This window comes from Athene cunicularia, assembly GCF_003259725.1.
Source record: "Athene cunicularia isolate RWA chromosome 14 unlocalized genomic scaffold, athCun1 chr14_part1, whole genome shotgun sequence".
In the NCBI taxonomy this organism is placed as follows: Eukaryota; Metazoa; Chordata; class Aves; order Strigiformes; family Strigidae; genus Athene; species Athene cunicularia.
In genome coordinates this window covers 15218352-15230717 of record NW_020799118.1, presented here as the reverse complement: position 1 = coordinate 15230717, position 12366 = coordinate 15218352, and the positions used below count along the sequence as shown (strand labels likewise).

Below are 12366 nucleotides of genomic sequence, written 5' to 3'. Positions count from 1 at the left end.
CAGCTTAAATGACAAATACTCTTCTGCCCCATTTATTGAAGATTTTCACTGTATTACAGTATTCTTAGTGAACAATTCTTACACAAGAAGCAGCAAAATGCAGGGTTTAATACAGGAAAAGAATAACCTGGAAAGACAGTCATGTTGTAAAGCAGCATAAGATTTGCTAATTTTCAAAATAATTTGATTCTTTTGAAAATATACACATCAATGACATGGAATGGCTAGCTGGGACAGAAGAGTTTCAAGATTTAAAAAAAAAAATAAATTAAAATAATGACAATACAGCAGAAATTAATTCCCATCCCCTTCCACTGACACTGGTAGTGCTAGTATTATGGTAACAATGAATTTCTGGTGAGGATCAGTTAAGTGTATAAAATACTCTCAAATATGCTTTATATGTGTTTCAATAGAAATGATTACTGTAAAATGACTATTAATGATGAGAGCAATGACTGTTTCAGCACATGAAAGCCAGGGAGAAGATGGGACTCATGAGAATAAGGAGGAGACAGATGGTCTTATAATAGGAGCTGCTGATTTTCGATTCATTCAGTGTGTGCTCATCCACTGGAAAGATGACCTCTAAAAAAGTTTAAATGGCCAGTGGTGATGGCTTTCAGACACTCTTCAGACCAAAATGGTAAAGATGTATATAAATGGTTGTAAAAGCTATGTATTTTTTGTATGAACTTTGATGAGGGATCCAGAGAATCTGCTGGAACAAGTTCATGTTTCCTCTTCTGGTGCAGCTCTTCTGGCTCATTTGTCTGAGACTACGTTCTCCAAAGTACTGTACTTCATCTAAGATTGGGGTTTTGGGGGAGTTTGCTGCTTCTGTATTCATGAGAAATCTCTATCACGGTGATAACACTTCAGAATTACTGAGGTGGCATCAGTCAAAGAAGAATAACCTCTAGATGCAAAATCTGTCTCTGTGCCAGAAGGCTAGGGTCCTGCTTTATTGCTGTCTTTAAGTACTTGTAAGCCATCTTGCCTGTGGTTCTACACTGAGTGTGATGTACTGAGTACATTGTGTAATATGGAAAGGAATTTTTTAATTTTCAATTTTGGCAACTTTTGTAGGAAAACAAAAGTCCCAGTCAAATTACTATAGACAAGAGATGGGAAACCAAAACACCCCTCTGGTAATACTGCCAGCTGTGACTTTTGGTTTTGTTTTTTTTTACTGAAGTGATTTGCTAGCAATAAATGTTTAAAAGTTTAAGGTTAAAATGAATATTAGTTTATGCAGCATGATCGGTGTTGTTTTATAGGTCAGCAGTTTGTCCTCTGATCCTTAACCATAAACTCTCAAAGGGCTCATCGCTTACCAGAAGGCAATGTTCAGCACATTCAGGCTGCTGCTCTGCAGAAGGAGCAACCCTCCTCCCCCACCTCCCAGCCTGTCCTTTCTAGAGTGCCTATATCCACCTAGTGCAACCTCCACACACGGAAGCTGTCATTATATTTCTGTAATCCTGATGACATCAAAGCTATGCACCTTTGAATTCCTCCTGTTTTGTTTGCTGTCACGTATGTACTTGTGTTCAGGCACTTGAGATGGGATCCTGCTTGTGCTGCCTTCACAAGCAACATACCACAGCCTCCCCTTCACTGTTCATGGTGCCCCCATTTCTTGCCAAGCTATCATCATCATCGTTCCCTGACAGACCCAGTTTGAAGCCCTCCTCGTAGGTTAGAAAGCCTATTAGCAAAGATTCTTCTGCCCTGCTTTTTCATGGATCTTATCTCTCCTATAGTCTTTATTCCTCAACAGACTAAAAAGGAACAAAACCTGTAGCATTGCAGTCACCTTTAGTCAAGCATAACTACAGCCACATTCCAATTCAAATCATAAAACTGAGCATGAATGTAGGGTGAGGTATTTAATAGTAGTTCAGCATGATAGGGAGCATCATCTTATCATCTTCTATTCTTAAAAAACAGCTCCGGGGAGGTGGGTACCTCATGCTATCATGAACTTTAGCTGTGCAACCTCAATATTGTGTTCACTTACCTTTCTGTTGCACCTAGCAGGCTTCCTCTGATTAAGAGTACTGTCACATTCTCTGTTCAAGCACTGCACAATTTCTCCTCATCCTTGTATCTCACCCCAGCTGAATGAGTGGCAACACTCTATTATGAAAAACAAATCCCATTGTGTGCATGTAGCAAGAGCTAATCTCAGCTGCTTTGTTCTGTAACAAAACAAGAAACAGCTGCTGAGATTAATAGGCAAGGTGAAGATGAGGTGGTTCAATCCATCATCAAATTGGTTTTCTTTAAGTGTACTACAAAGCAGTAGGATTAGAAAATCACTAGTGAAAAAACAAAACAAAACAAACAGAAGGAAACATTGTTTTCCCTTACTAAGATGAAAAGGTTATACATAGAGATGTCTAGAGAGATTTCTAGGATTGGGGAGGATGTTTGGGAACAGAAGGAATAGCCTAGGCGAAACTGAAATGGTAGTATCCGAACAAAAAAAAGTCAGTGAGCTGTTGTCCTGTTGTTCTTTCATACTTATCTCTTTCCTATTTTCCCCACTTCTTTCCCTTTTCTTGCTACTTAGTGGTACCCATTTTGTGTGCCAGCTGGCTGCAAGATGCAAATTCTTTGTATTCAGAATCCTCCTGATGTTTCCTCCACATCTTTCCCAACAAAACTTTGAGGTTAACTTTTTTTTTTTTTTTTTTAAAGAGATATTTTAAATTATCAAATGCTGCATCGCTTCTTTCTGGTTTTGAGTCCTTTTAGACTTGCTGCTTATCAATCTGCAGGGGCAGAGTTGTCTTCCATCTCATGATTTCAGCAACTTTAGTGTTTAAAACAATACTCAGCAGTGTTAGGTGTATCATAAAGGTCTGTCAGTCAAGAAATTGTGGCTTATTCAAATCCTGGATCACTCACCTTAAGTCAAACACCAAGTTAGTGGCAGAGCTAGTTGTCTTTGGGTCTGCTGCTGGAGGATATTCTCCATTGTGGCATACTGGCCTCTGTTAAAAACAAAAAAAAACCAAACCAAGCAATCCCCTCCACCCCAGACCCTGCACATAGTTGTGTGTAGTTTGCATGTAGTTGTAATTGCATGCTGTTCAGTAATTCTTTTCTCGAAGAAATTACAAAAAATAGGCAATCGATGAAAAGCCATTTCTCAGGCTCTGCTTTTGTATAGCTTTCTGTAAAAAGATTTTTTCAAAGCCGACTCCCATTCATCCTACTATGGAAACCCATAATTGACATTTTACTTGTCTGTAGAGCAATAGGTTTGACTATATTAAAATATGCTGCCAAACAGGCATTGTTTTGTTTTATTGAGGTTTTCCAAAGGCTTTCATAATCAGATATGAGATGTAAAGCCATCTGCTTTGCCAGTTAAAGTAGATTGACATACAGAATATCTGTACTGTGCTCATTCAAACTCCATTCTACAAAACCCACACATTTATCTTTAGTGTATTCAGTGGGCTGTAGAAGGCATGTAACATTCTTGCTGAGTTGAGTACAGATGATGGTAAACTAAGTGAAATGTGTTTCTTTTAAAAGCCTTCGTTAGTCCTAGTTTGTCAACAAAAGAAGTCTATTTCCTGTTCCTATTGACTGTATATAGATTGTGTGTCACAAGATGAGGTGCCTGCTATGAAAAGCTGGTGACATAACTGGTGACTTTAGGTGAACTGAATCCTTATGCTAAAAGGCATGGACAAATTACTAGGAATGAAAAATTGTTCTGACTTGATATAAGGAAACTTTTTCACCTTTTGGGTAGTCAGGTATCAGAACAGTTGTACAGACGGGATGATTGGTCTCTCTCGCTGGAGGTTTTTAAGACCCAGCAAGCTCAAGCCCTGAGCACTGTGATCTGATCCTGTTGCTGATCCTGCTTTTGAGCAGGAGGTTGGGCTGGGAACTTCTGAGGATCCCTGGGAGCCGGAGTTGTTCTGGGGGTCTGAGCATTAGCAACAAAATCCTGCCTTTGCTGCCTATTTCACTAGGCTGTATGCTCTGAGTCTAGAAAGTGATTGATTTGAATAGTCGTTGAATGGCAGATTTACACCTAGAAAAGGCTTCATAATGTATGATACAGGGGAGGAAAAGTCCCATCTCAGCAGAGATCTGTCTGCCTCTGAAGCAGGATTTTCAGCCTCAGTAATCTCTGGTGTCCTGAAAGGCCAGGGAGCCCCCTCTGACCGGGCAGGCTGGCTCTGCTTTTGTGTCAATTGGCAATTTAATTGCGTTAATGTGACACTGTGATTCCACGGTGTATGCTCCCACTTAATTTGGGTACAGTTTGCTTATAGAGTAAGATACGTGCAGTGTTTGCCTGCAGCATTTCAGTCTTGTTTGTTTACTAGAGAGGCTGAACAGGGTGCTTAAATGTTGACTCCTGTGCGTACAGCATCCTGGGGCACTGAGGCCGTTCCCTGTGGGTGCTTCACAAGGTCAAGGCCACATCTCTTGTTTTATGGGGCTGTCACTCTGCCACTCCGCACAGAAAACGTGACTTGCCCTGTGCGGAGTGCTAGTCTCATTAAAGTCCATTGTACGACATTGTGTGTTGAAAGAGCATCCACATGACGGTTGTCACACCCTCCACTTTTCTCGCTTGGCACATTTCAGAAGCCCTGGGTCACACAGAAGTGGCCAGCCTGAAAGAGAAAAACACCTCTGATTAGCATGGCCTTGCTTTAACGGAGCTGATATAAATGACATCTGTTAAGATGTAGTGTGGGGAGTGGTGTCTGCAGTGAAGGTGGAAGCAGGTCAAGCCAAAAAATGCAGCCTAATGATTGCAGTCATTAAAAGTAACCAGGAGAGAGAGAAGCTGAAACTGCCACTGACTCAGCTGTTTAGAAGTTGACATTTTTTTAAACGCAAAATCTTAAACCAACGAAGCTCTTATAATAATTTTTTCACTAATTTAACGGAGCTAAGGTTTCTCTGCAGATTCTTTTAAGTCGGTATGTAACTTCAAAAAATTGTGTGATAAATTTTGTTTACTTTCTAGATATATGATCTGCCATCACTTCTGGCCCCTCCTTTAAAGATCTTACTAAAGATCTTAAGGACTATAAACAGCACTTAACTGATGGCTATCCTGTTTCCAACTGGTTTGGGGCTGCCCATTTGAAACAAGTTTTTGTTGCTGCAGTTTTTGATAAGCTTTTGCAGGGTGTAGTCTGGCAGCACAGCTCAACTGATGGAGTCATGGGCTGCTATGGAAAGGGATGATGTAGTCTCAGCAGCTCCTTTGGGCTGACAGCCCCATTTGGCCGACTGTGCATTGAGCTGTTCAGATATCCAAACCAGTAGAAAATGAAGATTATTCTTGCCAGTTGAGTCTCTGGGCTGGCTTACTCTGAGGTCAGCTGAGCTGCTGTCAGTAGCACAAGTAAGAGGATAAAGGAAGGGGGGGAGAAGTAGTTCATCTGTATGGTTAAACCTTTTTCTTAGACTTCATTTCTCTTGTATTTTAACTCCATAAAGCAGCACTGAAGCTGAAACAAACCGTGTCTCATCTTCGTACCACTGCTGTTTTTCCCACAACTGCAACACCCCGTCCTTTGTTGTGCCAGTCAGGAATTTGTGTAACCACATGCTGAACTGCAGTGGAGAATTTGCCTCGCATAATGTTGTTTTGATGGATTAGTTTTCACCAGGTTTCTTTTGTGTCACTGCACAAATGCTTGCACCAGAGCAGAAGAGTGATAAAAAGGAAGGAGCAAGCGGTGCAGGGTGACTGCTTATTTGACTGAATTTGAATTGCCAGTTTCAGCTGTCTTACCATGTCCCTGGAATTACAGTACTAGGCAATGATTATATCTGTACCCATTATTTCACTGGTATGTGAACATTTTAGAAATGTTGTCTGGGTTTATGAATTTGTCCCCATGACAATTGGGAAATATTCTTCCTTTTTTCCTCCCTGTAGATTTTCTTTGCCATATGCACGGTGTAGGCTGCAACAGCCATAGGGTTGAGATTCAGCTGGCTGATTGATCCCCTCACTTACTCCCTTTGTCCCAAAGACATAGCAGTGGGGAGACTGTATTGTAAACGTTTGCTGGGGCAGGGGCAAGACTTCTTTAAATCTCTGACTGTCTTTAAATCTTAAGACTGACTGGGAGAAACCAGATAGGGAGGAGGAGGTAGGGGAAGAAGATAACAGGTGTGAGGCTCAGTCAGAAAATGTCGAGACCCACTGTTGCAGAGGGAGGTCTTGAAATGGGCATGTGCTACAGAGACCAAAGGAAACTCTGGTAGCTAGAAACCTCTGAAAATTTTGCCTCCTGTCCACATTCATTTTGACTTTCATCAGTCTTTAAAAAGGCTTTGTCAACACTGGAGGAGATGGAAAATGTTAATCATTGCAGTGGTTACCCTTCTGAGTGGAACTGAGCTGTGCAGTGTGCAGATGTGTTGCTGCTATGTGGAGGTCACTTGTATCATGGACAACAGCATGGACTGAGAGGAGCCAGATAACCTTTGTTGGCCCTCTTACCATAACTGCACCAGCCTCAGCAGCCTTACATCTCCCCTTTCCTTTAATCTTTGGTCACACTCTTCTGTCCTCACTGTCATTTATTTGTTCCTTACAGAAAGAATTTAATAGAGTACTTTCCTAAATAGGGTATTTAAAAAGTTCTGAATCTGCATGAAACAAGTTATAAAAATATGCTTGTGTCTTTTCCTTCCTTGTTCTTGCAGATGGAATTAGCATCTCCCTGCAGAATACATATCCATCACTTCAGAGATTTCAACAGTTTATGTTGTTGGAAGTTACTGTTGGAGTGTTTCATTCAGTATGATTTTGCATCATGAGCTTTATAGCCCTGGAAGGTGTCATGCCTGCTTCAGTTTAGCAGTGTTATTTCTACAGTCCCGAGCAACCATTAGCAGTCTTCCTAGCATCCATGGAGCCACTGTCTTTATTAGTACTGGAGAGGTTGTATGGCAGACAATTTGCATGGCTGTCCAAAGCAGATTTCTGGATCAGAATTTATTCCCTCCGTGGCCTTGAGAGAGTAGCTCAGTGCCTGAGCTATGTTTCTCACCAGGTATGGGTGATTTATATCACTTCCCCTTACCGCCTGTAAGCATCTTCTCTGCAAGCTTTTTCAGTGTGGATTTCAACTCCCAAGACATAGATGTTTATGCCAAGTTGTGATGCATTGTGCCAGCCAGTCCTCAGGCCTCTGTTTTCAGCATCTTCCTTGTGTGCTGGGTGGGACTTGGTGGTTTGCTGCTGCTTAGAGGTTGGTGGGAGATTTTCCCTTCTCAGCTAGCACCCTATTGCCATAGGTATTGATACACGTTTCCACTTGAAAGTGTAAAAAGGTTCAACCATTTTCAGATGCTTTTCTTACTTTATTTCCTCTGTCCCATGAATATTCCGAGTCCCAGTTTCTGCAAATCCATTGTAAATGGGCAGATTTGACCATGTCAAAACAACTGGTGTTTTTAATTATAAGCATATTTTGCATGGAAAAATCAAAGACTCAGAAAAATCTTAGTTCAATCCACAGTTAATTAGCTTTCCCATCTACTTATCTTGCTTTACTGGAATTGAAGAGACTAAAATGAGCAAGATTTGTGGCTAAATCCTTCCATCAGTTGTTTGTCATCTGTTTAGTACTGTAGATTCTATCTGAATCTGATTGTATGCATTCGTATTTTACCTACTCTGACATGTTAACATTACCCAAATTTAAACTAGATGTCATTAAAAATACTTTTTTTTTGTTTGATGCTGCTATTGGAGTAGTAAACCTTGGCTCCTAAAATTCAGTCTCTTGGTATCTTTGCTAGATTTTAGTCCTAACTGGGTAGAGAACTTCATGAACTCAGTGAAACACCTCCTACAATTGCTTTGTGGTATTCAGCAGTCAAATAATCCCTTTAGTCTACCTGCTTTGTGATGTTCTGCAAGTGCACGCATTCTAGAAGATTAAAATTACTCTCATCAGTTACTGTCTACAGAGCCAGCCATGTTTTCTTGCTAGTCCATTATGCTGGAATGACAATGTCTGTCTTAACTGCCACTGCCCTGCTACCATCAGCTTGCTTCTTGCCTTCTGGGCTGTCACATTTCTTCCTCAGCTGGCTGTGCAAGACAGGTTTTAGAAGCCCTCATGGGCCTTTTTGTAACATTTTCTAATATCATTGGCCTTTATTTGAATGGGTCGAGACTTGTGATTTGCTTTTCTTCCTCAGCACAACCACCACTGTTCTACTTACCTTTTTCCATTTGCTCTGAACCATATTTGTCATAACTTTATCATACTGTCATTCCAGTAGTGTTTCTTGGCACATTTTTATTTAACAACCATATTCAAAAAAGAAAATCACCAAACCACCTTGTCCAGTCTTACTGTCGTGGTTCTCCTTTGCACCCAAATATTATAGTATATAGCTATACTTCTCCAGTATTGATAGGGCTTTTTGCTCCCATTTTGTTTGTGTGCTTGGAAATATGTGAATTTATTCTGGTTTGGTTTGTGTATTATGAAGCTGCAGTCATTTCACAAACCACTTCTGGTGTTTAATGGAATATTGGTTGAAAACAACTACCAAAGACTGCTTTCCAAAGAAGGCCACTTCCATTCTGTAACAGCAGTAATTTTCTGTGGGATGGAGACAAATGAACTCATTTTCAGTGTGGTAAGTGAGGTTTCAGCTGGTGGGAATGTATGGCTGATTCTCAGTGCACTGTTTTACTTGGTTATATGCTTTATATCCTGACCCTCCTGGGCAAAGTAAGTAGGAGCTCCCATGTTTCAATTAAGACCTTATTTTCATAAAATATTTTAAATGCTGGAATTTTCTATTCTCATTCTACCTGTGAGTGCTCGTAACTGTTGTTGTGGGAACATCCAATTAGCTACTTGACTGAGCAACGGCAGCTTTTCTAATTCAGTTGTTTTTACCTCTTACAGGAAACAACAAATATGCTACGTCTTATGCAGAACAGGCTGAAGGAAGAGGAACAGCACCTGCTTAAGAGTGGAAGTAAGTGAGATTTCTTCACCACTTGTACTAGCAGAGAAATTGTTACGTACTGGCTACTTCATGTATAAATATCTGCTTACAATCATGAAGTGGAGGGAACATGGGATAGATGACAGTCAACAGGTTGTGTTAGAAAACATGGAATTATAATAACTTTAAAAGGACAACAGTGAAACAGGGAACTTAACCTCTGTGAAATGCTCCTCTGCCTTGTAAATTTTACCTGCAGTGCTGAGGGATGAAAAGAGTCATCCACAAAACATGCTGTGCAATTGCAGTGAGCAGATTTTAGGCTTCATTTTACTATTATCAAAACCTATATGGGTTCACTATGGACACAGCACTTGTCCCAGCACTATGGGATTGCTAATGAAAGATTTGTTTGTGAACAAACTTGGTTAGATGATTCCACTCAGCAAAATGCTCGTGTGTAGGTGAGTAGTCTCATTGGTTTGTGGGACTGCTTCACTGCCTCGTATTACAGATGTGTTGGTGTGCCGTGTAAAACTGCAGTGTAATCTCTGTCCTCAGCAGTTAACCTGACACATTGCGTGGCATGGAGTTTGGTTATGTGTTCAGACTAATTCTATGGTCTGCCTATCAGATTGTAACTTTCACTGATGAAAAACTCTCAGCTAGAATTCCTCTTTAATATCACTACTCTTCAAAGTAGGATCCACGTTTGCCTGCTTGCATTTGCTTGATTTTAGTGTACCTGCAAAATGTGAATGCAGTTAAAATTTGGAACTTTTTCTTTTTTTCTAAACTTAGTCTTAATTAATTCTAGCTGAGGATCAGAAGGGACTAACAACCTCTGGAGATTTTGTATAAAGCTAACAGACCAGACTTTGCTCCTTTTGATCCAAGCATCAGCAAGAACTTCCTCATTAATTACCCCAGTGAATTTAATATTGCAGTATGTGCATTTTTATATGGTAGTGGAAGAAAATAGAAGGAAAGTTAATTCTCAGGATCAGAGGGAGAGTTCATGAAATCTGAAACTGAGTAAGGACATAAAAGCTATGATTCACAGTTTGTTTGCTGGCAGAGATTTTCAGTGCAAGCTCATGAAACAGAAAATTCACATATTTCTGCCATCTTTGATTTCATCATCTTATGTCAGTGCAGTAAAAGCTGAAGAAGTTTTGGCTGAAAAATAGGATTCGTAATATAAATTACAAGAATATGGAATTGTTTCAAGGATTTACTTGAGTGAAAAAGTCCAAGTCCTGCTGACAGTTTCCAGGGCAAATAAGTTCAAGAAGAGAAGAACATCCATCATCAGTAATTAGCTCTGTGAAGTATAATGTGAAAAATTGCTGATCTGTTTTCTCCTTGTCTGTGGAAAACTATTCAGTCATTTTGCATCTCTGAAACAATATGAACCTTGCCTTTTAGTGAGTGATTTAACTGCCACATAACAACATATGATCATGACTTTTAATGACCTAAGAATATTACCATAATACATCTTTATTCAAGTACTTAGTTGTCATAATTTATATTTATTCTAGTGGTAAGAGCACCAGGATCCTGATTTTCAGTGCTGGCTCATTTAGTGACTGTCTGATAACCATGGAAAATCAAGTAATCTTTGTCAGCTACAGTCTGTCGTTATCTGCATATGGTGTGGAAGTCTGCAGAGTTGCAGAGGTGTAACTGAGACAATAAATTTGGCTCTCAGAGGCTGTTTCCCCAGTCATGAGCACAGAGCACAGCTTCATTACTGCATGCTGTAAGGTTAATTTATTGAATGTTGTAAAACTCTCTGAGACCACAGTTTGCTAACATGTAAGATCACATACGAGGCTGTGCTTTCCCCTCAGACCAGACCCCACTCTCCTCATTATGAGCTAAATGATGCCCTTCATACAATTCAAAACCAAGAGATTTGCTTTTGTAAGAGAATGCAGAGGTTGGTGTCTTAAATGGCACGGTGTCCTATTAGGGAGATATCTACAGAACGGTTATGTTGATCTCAGGATCCTAGTCACAGGAAAAATACATTTTTTGCACAAGAGGAAACAAAGAAACTGCAGCAGGATGGCTGCAGTATCGCCTGCCTGAACTCCCCCCAGAGGTTAATAGTGAAATTCACACTTGAAATAGAACACACGATAAGGGATGGAGTTTCTGCTTCTGAGAGCCCAACAACCTTGGTCTGGCAGTTAGTGGTTTTATCAAGGAGGACTGCAAGCATTGTGTGTATTGTGGGGAAATGGTGTAAAGGGCTACAGGCATGAGGACTTAAACCTTCTTTCACCTATGTTTGGAGATTCTGCATGCTATGTCCTCTTTCTAAGATAGGATGTGCTCTGTTAATGAGACCGACACAAGGATGATTAAAGAAGGGCTTTTCTTCACCATCAGAAACATCTTTCTAAAGTAGGTTTTGGGAGGAGAAAATACTTCCTTATTCCACTTGCGGTTTTGAGTAATGCCACACACACGAAGCAAAGCACTTTGGTCCTAAATTTTCTTTCATCTTCAGTTTGTCAAAAAATGTAGGACTTTGTTGTCTGGGCCTCCAACCCAACGAATACATTGTGCCTGCTCACAGGAGCATTAAAGTTCTGACTTGCTCATGCAACAGGCTCTGGAGACAAAGGGATTAGATTCTTCTTCCCCTTGCAGCTCTGCTCAGTGGAAGGTGGGCAGGCTGGCCTAGAGTCTCTCAGTATCCTAAGACTCTCTGTCTGAATCTTGAAGGTCCAGAGTGGTGGAGTGAGCTTCGTTTGAATGTATTCATTCCTTTCCTACACAGAGGGGTAGGACTGGGCCAGTGCCTCCTGCAAGGAAAAGGGAAGGTTCTCTAACTCTCATTACACTTTGCCCCTGCGAGCTGCAAAACACTTAATGAGTCTCTTTAACAGCATAGGCTGGAATCTGGTGATAAATTTGTTACCATTAACTGATAAAAGTCATCATCTGTTCTGCCCTTGTAAGCACTCTTACCTTTGCGTACATTCGAAATTGATTCAGTTCTCTCATTGTCTGGATCCTTTGACCTTATCTCCCTCTAATTTAGTAAGAAAGGTTGCAAATTAACAGTTCATTTCTCAGCAGCAGAAGTTGCAGGAATTCTGAACAGCTCTCAGTTGAGTTTCAGGCTGAACTAACGCCAGAGAAACCTAAATCATATTTCTTGTAAAGAAGAGCTATGGAATGTAGGTTGAATTGTGCAGGTCTGTGTTAAGAATATAGAAAGCCCATGGATATGTCATGGTATTCACGTGAAATGTGAAAAAAACTTTAGAAGTTATGATTCATAAACAGCCTGGTTCTTTTTGTTCTTTTGCTAGAATACATGGCAAATCGTGTTTTATTTCTGACAGAGCATCTCTATAAAAC

General features: G+C 40.4%; 1 protein-coding gene across 2 annotated transcripts in view; it reads left to right on the top strand.

The window, feature by feature from the left end:
* The window catches only part of CLUAP1 (clusterin associated protein 1), a 74860-nt gene that overhangs the window by 37892 nt on the left and 24602 nt on the right, over positions 1–12366 (top strand). For both annotated transcript variants that reach the window (XM_026859040.1, XM_026859039.1), the window contains exon 9: positions 8943–9015. In XM_026859040.1, coding sequence (XP_026714841.1) covers positions 8943–9015 — 73 coding nt within the window. The remainder of the gene's footprint in view (positions 1–8942; positions 9016–12366) is intronic.